Raw genomic sequence first — 16,656 nt, forward strand, 5'->3', positions numbered from 1 at the left:
ACATTTTATCCTTGTGGCCATAATTAAGTCTGAGGAGAGCGGCCCTAGAACGTCCGTACACCCCATTGTTTGGGGTAAACAAAAGAATGGTAAAATGTTTTTCTGGATTAAGCGGTACATTTCAGAAGAGTTGGTGACACTGTCGAAATTCGCGGTCCAGTTCCCACCTTGAGTTTGGCAAAGGAATTGGGATGAAATTGTCACGGTAGGTAGTTAAGTACCTTTTCTCGCAGACAGTGGATGTCTGAGGCTGGGTCATGCTGTGAATCTCAGGCTACATAGATCTCTGATGCTGGTCTTCCAGCTGCTTCACCTCTTTCCGCGGAGGCGGTTCAGGTAAAGCGATTACCAAGCCACGCATCACTTTCCTTCATGCTTCTCCTAATCCTGAAGTACTCCCGCCACATATTATTCTCTCAACACTCCGACCTCTTGAACAGTCTCACTGGCATGCAGGTGCTTTGACCCTCAAACCCTTGCTCGATGGTCCACATCCGTCCTCTTCTGTGTAAGGCGGTACCTCATCCAAGCCTTTACATATCGGCCAGATGACAAAGCAAGATTCATTGCCACATTGGATGAATGTGGGCTTTAGGGACGCCCACACCGTCTAGAAGCTCTCTTCTTTCTTGATCAAATCCCTCCCCATAGGTGTCGCACCCCTCTCACGTCGCCACTTCGTCGTCTCTATAGCTGTCCGTTGTTATTAGTCTCTGGTCTGGAACTGTGGTCCAGTCACTCACTGAGATTGCATACATCATCAACTTACCCCAGGATGATTAATGCATCGCTGTTGTCCCCATGAGCGATCTCACATCGGGCCCAGTAAGAGGCGCGCTAGGGGTACCCGGGTTCACTGCTAGTCAGGTTAGAAAGTTTTGGAGATAGGTCTTGTCTGTACGTCATCATGCAGGCGGTTGGCATGTATGGGGCTCTGGATTCCCGCATTGCTTCTCCGGTTCCTACTGTTCTTCAGTGGTATGAACGTTCAGTTTGAACCATCCATGGCGTCTCCCCCGTTTTGATTGCCATCTCAAGAGATGTTTCGCCATAGCTAGCGTACATTTGAGAATTATCTCTCAATTTAGCCTTTGCCTTATTTAATGCGACAGTGATCAAGGAACACTAGGTGCGCGCTCATCTCCAAACCATAACTCGAAACCTCCTATGCGACCAACCCACCGGCCAACCGAGGTCAACATCACCTGAGATCTCTTCTCAGGGGACGCTGCGCTGTGGAAGTCATCGATGGCGCCTCATCCCTGGACAAGCCCGTAGTCGGGTGTACTCCAAATGGAGGGCCCAGAAGGTGAGGAAGAAAAAGTAGCCATCCATTGTAATTCATCAACTCCATCCTCTTGGCTGACTTGCGCTTGAATAAGGGATATAATGGGTAAATAACAGGTCGGTGGTAGAACCGCTGAGGGCATGTTGCCGTTGGGCGCAGTGCGTGTAAACAAAACAACACCTGTGCACTAATTGCCATGCGCTCCGCGATTGTGCTTTCTAGAACTTGCAATACTACCGCAAATGCGGTGGCTGTGTCAGACGCACCAGGTTATCACGCTGCTCTGGCACCCTCTAAGGATGGAATCTAAACAGAGTCATCGTTGGGCGAAAAAGCGGTCCTCTGCGCACGATAAGTAACAATATAGATGCCCATCCGGCTGGCGCAGTCAAAATGTTAAGATAAATTTTCTCCAATAATACATATACAAACTCGGAAACCTTGAAGAGTCGAGTGTGTCTATGAATCTCCAAGCGGTAAACCATATTGTACAGTAACGAAGAGCAAGCAAATACCGGTATGGGTGAAAAGCGTTGAAACAAGTTGCCCGATCATCAACCCCAAGAATGGAGTGGTTGTGCCATCGCCAGCCACGGGAACAACAGCGTTTGAACTCCTGATATAGAAACCGCGCTGAATAGAGGTAATACCGAGACCGGCTGGGGTGCCAAAAGCTGCAGGTGCGGCGTGGAGGAATGTGAGAAGGAACTCAGCAAATTGAAATGACGTTGAGACAATGAGGTTCCGCATGGAGTACCCTCCTAACAGGAAGACTATTACTGATCATGCCATCATCCATTGATCCGCTGGGTGGTTATCACAATTCGGAGCTCAGGAACGATGCCCGCTTGTCCCGTCTGGCAAGAATGTAGCCGATTTAATGCATAGGTTACAGTGGCAATGACAGGATACTTACTCACCAATGGCGCATCCTTCTACGCGTCTCAGGAGACCAATACGGATCATCAGCGGATACACTAAGGTCGCCTTCCATAGGAGGTAACCCTCCAGGTTCAGCAACAGTGTTGTTGAATACTCTACCATTTCCAAGGCCTTCTCTCACGAGTGTCGCGCGCATAGTGATAGGTAGGAGGGTACCAAAGGCTTGTGAAATAGTCCCAGCCGTCAAATCACTGGGCAAGCTGGTGCATGCGCAGGTTTAGGCCATTTGTGTTGCCGTACGACTTGGGCACTACAGCACCGGCGGTTGGGGCAACCCTCGAGGAGGCGTGGAGGCGTATTAATAGCGGAACTTATAGCTTCAGGAACAGGGCGATCCAAGGAGCGAAGAGACGGCGTCTGTAGAGAATCCTTTGAGCCCGCCTGTACGACAGACTGGAGAGTCTCGATGCGGCTTAGTAATAAGTGGCCTCAAGACGTCATCCCCCCCCTCATCAGCGTCTGGGCCCTCAGAAGTAGCCAGATCCGATGAGCAAGCAGGCTTTTTAGTGTCTAGACATTTTGAAACTGTGAACGAACGAAACCCGGAGATTGGGGGACAGTGCAGCATCTAAACCCGACGATGGAGATGCCTTGAATCTGCTTCAGGACAGCTCATCTAGTGCCGGAAAGCTCTCATCAATAACGGGTTCAAATTGAGCAACAGCGGGGGTTACATACACTTGCGCCACATGGACAATATATAGCTCCACTACTGTATTCCGACGTCCCCTTTTTATGGTGTTCATTTATCACGCTCTACCGATTAGCGCGCTACTTCATTCGATTCAGGAAAATCGACAAAACTGAATTGTTTCAGCCGAGAACCACGGTCGCGAAGCGAGTCCATTCCAGAGTTGATTACTATTTCTCCTTATGTAGAGTGAAAGAAAGCCGATCAGTAAATAGTAATGTCCAGATGTAGGGCCATATACTGGCCGAGGCGGTGACTAGTGGAAGCGCTGCCCGGCGCAGGTTCTGGGTCACAATACGCGATCATACAGTGCGGGTTACCGTAGAGCGCACCTGGAACCAAGGACAAGTAGGGCACAGCGTGATGATAGTGGGAAGGGTTGTTTGTGCCCCAACTGGCGCCCTTTCCCATCGCCATGCGTGCAAATTCCTTCAACCGACATTCCTTGGGTCCAAGTCGAGCCAGGGAGGAAACCCATAAGTCCGTCGTCTGCTTTGGGTCATAGATTCACTTCACCAACGACGCATGCAGATACCCTAAGAATAGGAAAACATTATGGCCAGAGAATAGTATAAACTAAATCCCCCAGGCAAGACGATGGATGATAGAATCGGCAGCGACATATAGAATCGGACGTGTGGCAACGGTCGCTCTATGGATGGGTTTGATTGCGAAGTCGATCCATGAGTGAGGAGCGAATAAAGAATAGTTGCGCACACTGTAAAGCTTCAGGCAGTTGCAACCTGGCCAGAAAACAGAGGGAAGGTGTGAGCGAGATGTTGTGGGTATCAGAAGCAAATTAAAAGATGACGTTAGCTGCCGGGATTAGTTGGCGGGAATGGCAGGGAGTCTGTGCGTGTCCTCGGCTCTCGGAGTCAGCTTGTCCGAGCGACGGATTCAGAATTGTCTGCTTCGAACTGCGACAGGCTGGGTTGGGCAATGAAGATGGAATGTGTTGAAAAACAAGGTTACGCCAGCGAGGGTAGGTGATGGAAGTAGACCGCTAAGTTTATTAACCTGATGTAAATAACCGTAAATACACGATTTGAGCTTGACTTCCAACAGAATGTTGGGGGATCACAAGATCCAAGCACTCCAGTGTGAACAAGAAGAGAAACAGGAGGTTGGAATTGATATGCTCAAGGTACTTTAGATAATCGGTGGAGTTGGAAGACTTTGTTTAGTCGGTGGCGTAAATGCAATTACCAATTGATTATATAAGCTCTTCTCCAAGCTGTGGTCTTGGACCATTTATGATTTCACTCCACCTACACACTGGCATGTTGGATCGACTAAATCATCTCGCGTTCTTTTCAGCTTGAATTTCAAATGCTCCATATTTTCAAGAGTGGTTGCATCCTACCGGCAACTCTTCTCTCTCAAAGCATGCATGATTGAGCACTGATAGCATGAGGATGGCTGTTCTCCTATATCACCCTGGATTGACCTTGATCAATAGGGTGGGATGGACATGGGAATTGCACTGTGCACTCTTGAACAGACCAAAATTCAAGATGGCAGGAGTTTCTCGATGGCTCCAGCTTTTGTTCCTTCACCGCTGCTCTAACCAGCACGTTACCATCGATATCACATCCCCCTTTCCATTCCGGTGGCCAGTAACATGCCTCAGCCTTTCAGCCTGTCGGGTCCAGGAATCCATGTGCAGGTATGCTCAGGACATTCAGTAAATACTCAACAGACAATATCTAGTGAAAGGTCTTGGTGCCAAATTGTTCGCCACGCACCGTCACTGGAGATTCTGGGACTTATGGTCCTTTGAATTGCTCATTGTACTGAAGTTGTGCACTGGGCAGCAAGTCGTCAGCATGTGGTAAGTTCTCCATCTTCATTTGAGCTGAGTATGAACCTATCATTCGCTATTGATCTGAGCATCAATCTAAATGATGTCCGCAACTGTTTGAAGAACCATTCTCACATGCAATGCATCTGAAAATCCAGTTGCACCTGTTTTCGCCATGGGCAGTGGCACTGCCTCCCCATGTCTTCCACTTGGAATGAGTGATCCTTCAGGATGAGCTTCTAGCTCTCGGGACGCTGGCTATGAAGGGATATACTGGGGTATAACGTTTATCGGAACTGATTGGTGGGTTGCACATGTATCCAACATATCCAATTTGGTGAGTTGGCTCTCACCGTGTCCTTGGCTTGTCATTTGGGGGAAATATCACTGATGTGCAGATAGAAGTATGGTTGAAATGTGTTCCCATTTGCGATGGATCACTCACCACATACCTATACGGCCTGACAACTGGCACCAGGATCCCCCATTCGATGGCGTTTCCCAGATGCGATTCTAGTGGCATCCTCTCGATGCACATCACCTCCCCATCAAGTTGGCTAGTCATTCGTATCGTACAAAGGATCTTTCCTCATGTTCCCATCCTTCATCCCGCCTCCGTCTTGTGTCCCTTAGGTAGTTGTACTATGTTGTCCCCCTACATCTTATGATCACACATACCTATATTGTGATGGGGTCATATCAAGAAGCAAATTTGAGAGGAAGAGATAAGGATGCATGATACAAATCCATGAATCACTGTTGTTTCTTTCAGTGGCTCGGATGTGTGTGCATCCCATAAGCTGAGCACAAGCCCGCAATAATCTTTATTCAAGAAGCTGTACGGTCCTACTTATTTTCCCCTCACCTGCAGTTTGGGCACTATGTCTTCCTGTACTCCACATGATACCAGAGACCCATCCCCACCAACAATATTGTATACATTACCAAACTTAACATTACAGAATATACACTTCGGGGACTCTCCACAATTCTAAACAGCGTTGCAGCACACAAGTCATCAAGCTTATAGCCAAGAGAGTGACGAGTAAGCAATAAAGAGCACGCTCGTAGATGCTAAACAACTTGGCTAATGTCCATGACAATTGGGGCCTGTAACTCTCCCTGGACCAGAAACCAAGTTCCATCCCTGCTGGACTGAGGGTGGTAAAGGCTCAGAGGATCATATGGCACTCGATGACCATACCAGGCTTGCTGGGAATGGATCAGTTTATATTCCGATGGGAGCATGAGTTCATCTCTGCCATTGAACCACAAAGATCCAAAATGGATTTGTGGGGTTCTCGTTGCAGCACGCAAATTGAAAGGCATTGAGAAGTTCGGCAAGAGGGAGAGGTCGTAAAATGGGTGCTTGATCCAAGACTCATCAGAGTCATGCCCCACATTTGCGTTGGAATGATGCACACAAGCTGTGTTGCCTTCTGCCAGAAGAGTGGCTCGAGTGAATATAGGTTCAGGGATGAGATATGGGTGTATCGGAGGGACATTAGGATTAATCATCCAATGTTCGAAGTTTGTCACCTGATAACCCGCAGTGCACTGGCACGATTCCATTGACCAAGTAATGGCCTGGGTCCCATCAAAAGCACCTACATAACGTGCTCCTGGAGAGAAACCAAGCATCCGACGGTGTGGAACAGTCAAACCCATATTTTTGTTATTTTTGGATTGGGGAGGAGGAGAGAAAGGAGGAGAGGAAAGAGGCTGAATGGATGGAACCTCTGAAACAGATATGAGCATCATGTTGTTGTACCAAGGGCTGTTGGGATTTCGTGGGACTTGCACAACAAACAATCTGTTATCTGAGGCTATGGTTCCAGCTGAATTGGGACCAGTGGGAAGAGTGCCAATGTTACAGGAATGGGTTCCGGGGAACCCAACCTGAGCCGTTCGGCTCACTAATGGAGGTGGCTGCGTAGCCATCGGAGGGAGAGCGGAATAGGATGAGTGTACGGAAGTACAACCTGTGTGTCGGCCAACGGTAACTTGGCGCTCCTGGGAGCATACCGGTAGCGAGTATGATGTGGGCTCCTTGAGGGAGCCACCTGGCTGTCTGCTAACGGGGACTTGGCGCTCCTGGGAGCGTGCCGGTAGCGGGTGTGCTGGGAGTGTTTGGCTAACAGTGACTTGGCGCTCAATGGAGCGTACCGGTAGTGAGGGATACTGGGACTCCCAAAGGGAGTCACCCAGTTGGTGGCTATCGGTGACTTGGCGCTCATGGGAGCGTACCGGTAGCGGGAGTTGTTGGGGAAAGTGGGCTGGTGGACCAGTGCACGGTAGTGGGTGACCGTGGGAAGTGGGACCCACGGGTGCGTGGCCAGGCATCCTGGAGCTGCCTGGACCGTATCCTTCTCCTGAGGAGGTGGGATAGGCTACAGTTCCTGATAGGGAACTTCTGGTTGGATGGGAGTAACCACTCAACCACCCGGTGGACTGGTGGGAGCGGGCAGCAGGAGGTTGGGCATGGGAATGCCCTCCTCGTTGCGGTTTTGTCATGGAGAGGAGGAATAGGGAGGTGGACATGGTTCCAGGGTTACAGGTTGAGTTTACAGTGGTGACACAATGGTGAGGATGTTACAATCATGGTACAAGGTTTGTGGGTTATGTATTTGATAATCAGAAAACATTTTCGGCATCTGCCTTACACATCATATGACTTCTAACTATCTAATATAAAAGTTATAATGGTCAAGGGAAGTCCCTTGAAACTCAACAAATCCCCCAGCCAGCACCAAAACCCGGTGGGAAAGCTTGGCATGGGGTTTGATGGAGAAGTAAAATGGGGGGAGGCCCTGGGTCCACCCACGGACCATAAGATTCTAGTCTATATCCATAACAGCCAAGGTTCAGAGGGACCATACCATCACCAAAGATTGTTACATTCCCTTTGTTATCTTCAGTGACAACCCAGTGGCTGCCATGGACAAATTCAATCCAGGCTGGGAGATTGGCTGGATCATGCTGCAATCAACAGATTGTGCACTGGTGGTCAATATCAGCCACTTCGATAATTCCACTGCCAAATCCGAGTGCAATATAGCAACCATCAAGGGAGAGTGCAGCACATGTCATGATACCATTGTGAACATCAGGTTCATGGAATTCAGCCTCATAGGTATGTTTCCATTTATTGGTTGCTGCTGGTAGTTCACTCAACTTTGCCTGCATGACTTCTTGGGCAATGAGCAGATCCTTGCTTAATGGAATGGTGCCTCCAGAGAACTTGCTGAAGGCAGAGAAGGTCCGGACAGGATCGGCAAGGTAACCATATTGTTTGTAAAGGGATGACAAGGGTGGGGCGAAAGGAAGCTCTGATCGATAGAGTTTCCATGGTGTATCTGCAGCAGTTTTGGATATCTCATGTAAATCTCTCAGGAGGTGACTTGAATGGTGATTCTATCAAAAATGACATCAGAAAAGTACCTGAGGAATTGTTTATACTCACATTGAATTGAAGTAATTCAGCAGGAAATAAAGTGCCTCCAGAATATTGCAAGTGCATAAAAGTCAAGATGTGTTTTTGTGTGATGAAGGAATTAAACTCATTCTGCAATTCATTGGACTCTTGCAAAAAAAGTTGCAAAGGGTCCAAGTGCTGGGTTAAGTAATCAATAACATAGGAGTAGCGCCCCCAATATTCCTTCTGGTTCATCATAAATTCGTCCCATATTCCTTCGTCTCCTAAAGGGGGTTTGGTAGGTATTCTGAATGCATCCTGCTCACAATAATTGTTGAAGAGTTGAAGGAGCGGCAATCCAAGGAAATACCCTTTTGCATCATCAATGAAGAATACTTTGTCCTTCTCATCGCCAATTGGTTCCCCCATGATGAATTCTTTTGCCGTTGCGTGATACAAGGTGACTTTCACTGCGTTTTCTGAGGGAAGCTTGATGATGGAGCTGATTGGTCCCAATGTCACACGGATCTCATCTTTGTCAATCTTGAAAAGCTGTGAGATAAAAGAGATGGTCATCGGTTCATGTGCCCCAATAATCGTGCCAACCGCTAAGCGATACTTCTTGGCTACATCTGGGTGAATATCAGATGAATCCACCATGTAGGCTTGTCGAAGAATTCGCAAGTACTCCCAGTTGAGGTTGGCAGGTGCATTGGTGAGGGTTAGCAACTTTTGGAACACTGACTGTAAGGTGCGGCCCTGCCATGTCTGCACACCGACATCACGAACCCAGATAGAAGCTATACTAGGCAACCGACGACAAGCCCAAGTGAAAGCATCAAGTTCTTCCTTGTCTGGTTTCCATGAATATTTGGCAAAGAGGTGCTGGAGGCCTTCTTCTACCATATGGTGGACTGTCTGGAAACCTTCCCACAATACAACCTTGTCCACATCTTCACATAGTATGACATGACCTTTGGTCCAAGCTTCATCCCAAGCTGAAATGACTTCTGGCTCAGGACGACAACTGACTAGCACAGAAAATACCGGTGGCAGCTCCTGAAGGGCAAGCACTAGTTCCATCAGCGACCCGAGTCTCTCCTGATCCCCGCACTCATCAACGCCATCCAGGACAATAACGATGTGATCATTTCCCGAAGACCACATATCCTTCAAGTCACGCATTGGCTCAATCACCAGAGTATTGATTTGTTTGTCCAGAGGAAGATCCTGAACAAAGACCAAATCAGGTTGCCGAAGACGTCTGACAAGCGACAATTTGAAGTCCTCATTGAAGGATGCAAGTTGGCAAGCAAGGGTAGAGGGGAACAGTTCGATAGAATCCAAGCCTGTTCCTGCTTGGTTCTTATCCCAAAAGAATGATGTGGCCAGCCTACCCTGCTCCTTCAGAGTGGATGCAACACTCATAGATATCGCAGTCTTCCCTGTTCCAGGAGATCCCCGTAGCCAAACGAATCAATTCCCAGCTTCCTTCAGGTGCTTGAGTAGGGATTCTTGGATCTTATCCCATGTACCTGGTAGGCACTCTGATTTGCTTTTCACATAAATGTGCTTGGCTGGGGCTCGCTTGAGTTTTGATATCTCGGCTGGGAACATGAGTGATTAGGAAATCCATAAGTATCTATGCAGACACGTACATTGAACCGATGCATGCTCAGCACGAAGCAGAATTAAAGTCGATATTCTTAGCTATGGCGGTGTAGGCGGGATAATCGCCCACACGCAGACCCAGCTCGGATATCCATTTTCACCATGCAAGAATCATCTTCATTCGTTCCATAAATCGATACAAACTTGGTACCTAAAAATACTCCTAATTCCTACGAATCCGTCGATGTCAAGATCGTCCCAATCGGTGGAGATTTGGTGGAGTTAAGTGTTGGGGAGGTTGGCCACGGCGCGGGTCACGGGATCTGGTCATGTGCGGGCGTGGGAAGTTCAATTTAGGCAAGCGGGAAGTCAGAAAAGCATGCTTCACACATTCCCAAGGCATCAAATAAATTGGGAAAAATGTTCTTTAGCCGCGTAAAGGTTATTCCCAGCCACATTTCCAGTTTCGGGTACTAATTTTGTGAAATCATTGATAAATTCCCGATTTTCCTCATATTTTCACATTTTTACCATCATTTTGATATATTGGATGATATTCTTTTATTCTTTTGATGCCCTTTTCAAATATTTCGCTTACGATGGGGTCCAGGAGCCATATGGCGCCAATATTTCCCATCAATCATTTCTAAAAATGTTTATTCTTTATAATCCTGTACATACCGGGATTGAAAAATTAAGTTCTCCCCTCCCCTAATTTCTCTAAGGCGCTAGGACGTGTCAGAGTTAGTGTGAGTGTGTTAGGAATTCCTACAGTAGGAGTAAGGGCAGTCGTCTAGCCCACAAAGAGTGGGTAGTGGACACTGAGCCCGGACCTTGCGGAATTTCCGGAGAATTTCCCGGAGTTTTAGGATCGAGGCCAGTGGAAAAAAAGGGTTTTTGTGGAGAGTTTCCCCCACGAGCTTGGTTGGCGCTGAGAGCCGCTATCTCTCTTGCAGCGGACATGATTATTCAATTATTCAAACAATCTTCAAACATGCAAACCTGGGATTGAAGAATAGAATCGTTTAGGTAACTCTTCATATTTGTTATTTGCTGTGTTATATCAGACACTTGAATGGTCCTCTTGACAACATGCTTTTTCTGGACTAATTCAATGTTCTCTACTTGTGTTTGCAACTCGCTAGGAAGTGAATGAGTGAATGTGAATGAGAGGAGGACGAGATCTGTATGCGCAGAATTCCTGCACTAGGGTCTTTAGCTCAGGAGAAGTTTCTCCAGTCCATTTCTGGAGGGGCTCAACCACCGATTTTTGTGCTTGCTGAATCACGATGCATAACTGGTTGAGTTCCTCAGTGTTGCCACTGACATTCTATATGTACGCATCAGGTATGAACGCGATCAAGATCAAGATCATCAAGGCAATTCACAAACCTCATAGGTTTGAATAAATCTCAAAAGGGTGTTTGGGATCTGATCAAGATTAGCGATGGGAGCGAACTTGAGACCAGCAGCCACAGTCTTGAGAAGTAGTTTGGTGGTGCCAATTATCGTTTTGTTCAGATCGCCATCGGACCTACAAGGTACTGATTCTGCTGGCACCGATGAAGTAGCTGGGACTGATGATCCAGGTTCTTGTTGCATGTGGACGCTCAGGTCATCATTACCAGTGGCAACTGCATTATCCATCACTCGTGGGTTCACTTCGGTGGGAGGGGACAGCGATGGCTGTGAGTCATACCTGGATGTCTGGATGGGAGCAGTTGGCATAGAATATTTGGATTGGCTGTGACAACTGGGAGCCGGGTTGGGACTGGGACTCCTCCGGAATAGCCTAAGTAGCTTGTTTCGAGAAGATGTCTGTTAGAATGGGCAGATTCGGACGACTCCGGAATGGAATCGGAGACTTAGCATGGAAGGACCTCGGCCTCAGCGACTCAGGTGGAGCGCTGTGCCATTGCTAGTTGTCCTGGGGGTCCCTAATTTCGGATCTAGCAGAGGGAAAGTCTCTTGGGAGGAATTCAAGTCGATTTCGGACTGAGGTTACAAGTTACTAGGTACATTGTATATAAGGAGGGGTCCGGAATCAAAAGGAACAAGGGTAGGACAAAAGGAGACAAAGGGAGATGGAAAGAGGAGCAACACCGAGGGTCAAGTGTTTGACTCAATGGTGTTTCCCAAAGGAGGAATGAAGGGCCAAGGCCCAAGAAGGAAGGAAGGAGGATGGGAGTCGGGAATGGCTAGCTGACTGAATAGAAGGAAGCAGCAGCCCAAATAGGAATGAGGGAGAATAGCGGAATTGAAATGGACAATGCAATAGTTGCAAGGTCCGGAGTAAGTCCGGAAAGTCCGAACTCGGAGGTTAAACTCCGGAATATTGGCAAACATAATTAAATGGAATGAGCTAACCAATACAATGGGTATAAGCGGAGGTGGAGTCAAAGTCCGAGGTCGGAGCTAAGACCGGAGGTTCCGGAGACGAGACGTGAATGGGATACCGGAGCGGAGGTCCGGAGTCGGGAGCATAGGTTTTGCATACTCGTCTGGAAGGTGTCGAGGTTGGGGTTGGACCCGGAATGTTCCGGAGTCGGACCGAAGGTGGTGTCCGAGCCGGAGGTGGGATAACCTCTTGGGAGTCGGCAAGGAGGAGGTGACGGTGAAGGAGAGAACGAAGGAAGGTCAGTTGGGAGGTTCAAACGAGACCACCACCAAGCTGTTCCCTGGTTCTTTAGTTAGGATGGGGAAGTGTACTAGTGTTATTTATTGTAAATAAAGTACCAATCCGAGTGTTTTGGCTAATTCTATTTTTATGGGTTAGTTTTAAAGTTCCTGGGAATTGACTTACAGATAAACCGAGCCCTGCAGAGCTGTTTCTTTATTGAAATTTATTAATTTGTCTAGGTGTAATTCTGTGTAGCGTTGTTTAATTTGGATTTAAACTTGAATTTAATCTTCTACTTGGTGAAGTTTCAAAGATTCTATTCAGTTAATGAATTTGGATGGTGTCTGGAGTGTCCCTTGAGTTCGTTTTATTTTTGTCTTTATTTTATCGCTTGTTTTAACAGTAGCAAAATAACTGTTTTGTGTTTACACTTTGAAATCTGGAGTGTTAACCAGCTCTCCTGTTGAAATATCTACTTAATATTTCTCTCCTTAATTGCTGCCTTTTACTACAGTGGCAATGTTCACTTTTTCGCACTGGAGTGACAACCAGAAATGCTTGAGAAAAATAATACTCTATTTTCTTACTTCTCTGAGGGGGGCGAAAAGTCGCAGAAAGGGTCTCCCTTTTATACTCCTTGGGTCGCCTTCCTTTTTCACGCTCTACCTTCTATTTACAGGATTTATTTACAGTGTATTTTTCTCAAACTGAATAAAAAGTGAAATTTTCACGCTATAGTTCCACTGCGCTTTGCTGCGCTGAACTGCGGCTCTACTGCGGTCAGACTGCGCCTGGAATCCTTATTGTCCTTCCTCGCCTAAGCTATTTTAATGGTTAATTGGAATTTGTCTGCGCCGCATTTGCCGCAGTTCCCTATTTCAAATTCCCCATATATACCATTAAATTTGCTATGACTCGATGACTCTGAATTCAAACTTCGCATTACTATGCGTACGGCTGTGCTGAGACCTTCAGCTGATTTATTCCATTTTTATTTAGTGACATTTAGTTAAAATGAGACTGAAATGGTAAATGAGTGAATTATTCAGGTTTGAAACTGAAAGAAAAAGTTGCTAGTAATCAAGAATTACTCAAACGAATGTGTTATAGCTCTCTACTTCATTAGAACATCGTTCCCTAAAATTCCCGCCATGGTCCGTCTTAGTTTAGTAGTTTTCGTGAATTTCGTTCATATTCCCTGATTCCCCTTTGTATTATCACATCCTAATCCTCCATATGTATTGTTCGTTGTTATAGTAGGTCGTCCTCGAAGATATCATATTTTTATGTATTTTATTTAGGGCTCTAGACCTCTTGAAGCTGTCTTCCCGTGTGTTTTCAGGTTTCTAACTTCATGTCCTTGTATCTCATTCATTTATGGATGTTTTCTCACGTTCTTGGTATCATAAATTTTCATTTATTCCCACCTTTCCAATGGTACTAAGGTTGTGTCCTATTTCCCTGTATTCGTTGAGTTAGCAAAGTTTCGCGCGCACATTCGGTAATCACGTGCGTCGTTCCCATAGTTGTTCGTATGCGGGAGCCGTTTTCGTTTAGTTGTTCGGGATTTATGATATGCGCGGGTGTTTATTTCTTTCATATGGGCTTCTGTGATTTATTTCAGATTTTTCCCTCATGATCTAAGGTTGTTTTGCACTTTTCGTGCTTTGTTTTGACCGGGCTCTTCCTTATTTGGACGGAAATTGGTCTTCGCGATCTGCCGAAGTGCGGATCTCGGTTCCGACGGCCGGTTCCCTGCGCATCGCCACCCTCACGTGTCATTACACATGATGCGGATTCCTATATTCCCGTCATGGGTATAACTTCACAACGGCTGGACCGTTTGGGCTGAGAATTTGCATAACTATAGTTTCCTATTTTTCATAATTTCCGTGTAAATTTCGTTGTATGTTTTAATTATGGATCCTACGCAATCATCGTCTTGTCCCTGAGCTCGGACTTTTGATGTCGCTATTCCCGTTATTGGATTTCTCATTAACGCATGATCCTTTTATTATGAAAATTTGGGAGGATTAAGAGTAGATCCTTTTCTTTCTAATGGGCTATCAAGCTTGTCTCGGTCGTTACTAGTTAATCTTCGCGCTTGCTTTTTAGACATTGTCCTCGTTTTGCAGGAGTTTTAGTCATATCTCCGTCGTTTATGGGTAGTTTCCCCTGTAATTACTCTCATTGGTTCCGTTTGGGTGACATCTACATTTCCTATTATAAACACGACTTTGACTTTTGCATTAGTTCCTGAGGAATCTTTGTTCCGTGGTACTTCCATCCTTGCTACATGTGCGGACGTGGGAAAGTAGTTTCCGTGGAGGTTCTCTGATTATTTTTATAGTCAAATCTTGGTCGATTGTCCTAATTCTTGGTTTAATATTTGCTATAAATTCCCCCGAGAATTCCGTCTCGTTGATGGTAAGCTTGAAGTATTTTTGTTATTTTTCTTTCTTTTGATTTATCGTGTATAGTCATAATAATTCGTAAAAATTCGTAAAATTCGTTAAAATTCAGGTCCTTCTATGTTCTCATATCTACTTGTCGTATGAGGTTTTGTGATTTATCTGGCATATTTCCATAATGGGTTTCCATAGTGTGGCCGTTATTTCTCCTACAACGGAAGGGAAGTAGGACTCCGGAAGTCGGAGTTCGGAGTTCCGGGAGCCCGGAGCGGAGGTCAGGATTGTATGGATATGACAATGTCCGTTGCTCTGTGGTATCATCCTGTAAGTCACCAGGAAGTAGAAGAGCAGGCGCTGTAGCAGTAAGGGTGCCAGAATGCAGTCCTGCGGGGCTTCCCTGGTCTTTGTCATTCCTTCTGTCATATGCAGTGGTGGGCCCGATGATCTGGTTGTTGGAGGAAGGGGGTGTTGAGACCTGCAACCGATTGACAGAAAGCTCAGAAGGGTGCCGCGTCTTCTTGAGCCAGGGGGGAAAGTGATGAGATTTAGGATCACTGGGCATGGTGTCAGTGTGGCTAGCGATCAGAACAATGTGCGTTTAAGGAGTTTGGGAGAAGGCCGCCTGGCTGCTCTCATATCATATATGTGTCGATTCGCCTTAGTGGATGTAACAGGTATTAGTAAGACAACGTGGACCTCTCCCTAGCATGGAAATAACCATGCACCTTCCTTGGACCTGATAAACAGCGTAAGCGTTTAAGCTACTCCGTAGAGATGGAGTGGACCAAGTCCAAAGGCAACATTGCACACTCGAATACAAGCCATCTTGTGTAGTGATGCATGCACGCATGTAACGCTGAGCCCTCAGCCTGGACCATGCAAATTCAATGCGCGCTTCCACCCAAAAATGGGAGTCGGTGTGAAATAGTATATACATACCCAACGGCGTATGAGGAATTTGGGCTGGAGTCTACAAGGGCTTCTGTAAGGCTGGTTGGGGTGCTGGCCTTGGTGACTCCTCAATCCTCAGGCTGTCGATAACATAGACTGTATGGAGCTAGTATTCAACAGGGGGGGAGGAGAAGAGCTGAGCCCCTTTTCCCAACCCCAGACACTATATATGTATATACAGTTGTTATACATTGTTTAGTCCGAAGATTATTATAGTATAAAGAATAAAAGGAAAGCGTGCAAAGTGCGCATCATCCATCCTCTATCCATTCCTTACAGCTTCCTTGATGAGGGAAAGGTCAAGGGAAGAATTGGTGAGGGGGGATTCAGTTGAGTTCATTTGATCCCGCTTTTGTCGCATTTATCCAATGTTCATCGGATTTTTCCGGACCTGCTGGTTTAGGCAACTCATGGCTTCAATGCCATAGTTGGCTGTGATAAGGCATTGATATCCATTGGTATCGGACCGGTAGGCGACGTTGTAAGCGTGCTAGGGATGTAACCCAGCAGCAAACAAGAAAAGAAAAAGGGGGCAAAGGAAATCTTACTACCGGTATGGCCGCACACAGTCCCGGTGCAAGTGCACGATACTAATAAATTCTTTTAAAACTCAGAACTCACCCTGGTCCTTCTTGGACAGTTGTCAGGGAGTCAGACTAAGCTCTTTAAACGTATGGGAGGGTCGCTCAACACCACAGTCTTTGTAGCACAGATGAGGGGTCCAACAACTGTAAGTACAACGCAAACTGGGTGTATATATAGAAAAAAGAGAAATCAGAACAAAAAAACAAGTAAAATAGCCGATGGATGGTGGCGATGGAAACAGGAAGAATGTTGAGAGCTCGGCTAAGAAACAATAAGGCAAAAAAAATGTCCACAAGGTAACAATAAAATCAATAATTGAGGCCCATAAGGTCAATATCAGC

At 46.5% G+C, this 16,656-nt stretch overlaps 6 protein-coding genes across 6 annotated transcripts; all 6 read right to left on the reverse strand.

Annotated features, from left to right (window-relative positions):
* Positions 1-1,190: 1,190 nt before the first annotated feature.
* On the reverse strand, positions 1,191-1,668 carry EI90DRAFT_3082360 (uncharacterized protein). The gene has a single exon (XM_039062001.1). The coding sequence runs from the start codon at positions 1,484-1,486 to the stop codon at positions 1,202-1,204; it is 285 nt and encodes a 94-aa protein (XP_038910010.1). The 5' UTR covers positions 1,487-1,668; the 3' UTR covers positions 1,191-1,201.
* On the reverse strand, positions 1,599-2,287 carry EI90DRAFT_3082362 (uncharacterized protein). The gene is made up of 3 exons (XM_039062002.1): positions 2,209-2,287; positions 1,804-2,145; positions 1,599-1,747 (listed from the first exon to the last, which is right to left on the reverse strand). Exons 2-3 carry the CDS (start codon positions 2,036-2,038, stop codon positions 1,677-1,679), a joined length of 306 nt encoding a protein of 101 aa, XP_038910011.1. The 5' UTR covers positions 2,039-2,145; positions 2,209-2,287; the 3' UTR covers positions 1,599-1,676.
* A 3,509-nt stretch (positions 2,288-5,796) lies between these two features.
* Positions 5,797-7,263, reverse strand: EI90DRAFT_3132662 (uncharacterized protein; the record flags this gene model as incomplete). The annotated part of the gene is made up of 1 exon (XM_039064493.1): positions 5,797-7,263. One exon carries the CDS (start codon positions 7,261-7,263, stop codon positions 5,797-5,799), a length of 1,467 nt encoding a protein of 488 aa, XP_038910012.1.
* Positions 7,264-9,247: 1,984 nt separating this feature from the next.
* On the reverse strand, positions 9,248-9,610 carry EI90DRAFT_2838038 (uncharacterized protein; the record flags this gene model as incomplete). Its single annotated transcript, XM_039053672.1, has 1 exon — positions 9,248-9,610. A coding segment is annotated over one exon (363 nt), but the record flags the coding sequence as incomplete, so codon positions are not given.
* A 1,279-nt stretch (positions 9,611-10,889) lies between these two features.
* EI90DRAFT_3020816 (uncharacterized protein) lies at positions 10,890-11,476 on the reverse strand (the record flags this gene model as incomplete). Its single annotated transcript, XM_039057550.1, has 2 exons — positions 10,890-11,078; positions 11,141-11,476. The coding sequence occupies 2 exons, from the start codon at positions 11,474-11,476 to the stop codon at positions 10,890-10,892; spliced, it is 525 nt and encodes a 174-aa protein (XP_038910014.1).
* Positions 11,477-14,897: 3,421 nt separating this feature from the next.
* On the reverse strand, positions 14,898-15,341 carry EI90DRAFT_3132665 (uncharacterized protein; the record flags this gene model as incomplete). Its single annotated transcript, XM_039064494.1, has 1 exon — positions 14,898-15,341. The coding sequence occupies one exon, from the start codon at positions 15,339-15,341 to the stop codon at positions 14,898-14,900; it is 444 nt and encodes a 147-aa protein (XP_038910015.1).
* Positions 15,342-16,656: the final 1,315 nt, after the last annotated feature.

The sequence above is a fragment of the Cantharellus anzutake genome (assembly GCF_015039405.1).
Source record: "Cantharellus anzutake strain C23 chromosome Unknown EI90scaffold_91, whole genome shotgun sequence".
In the NCBI taxonomy this organism is placed as follows: Eukaryota; Fungi; Basidiomycota; class Agaricomycetes; order Cantharellales; family Hydnaceae; genus Cantharellus; species Cantharellus anzutake.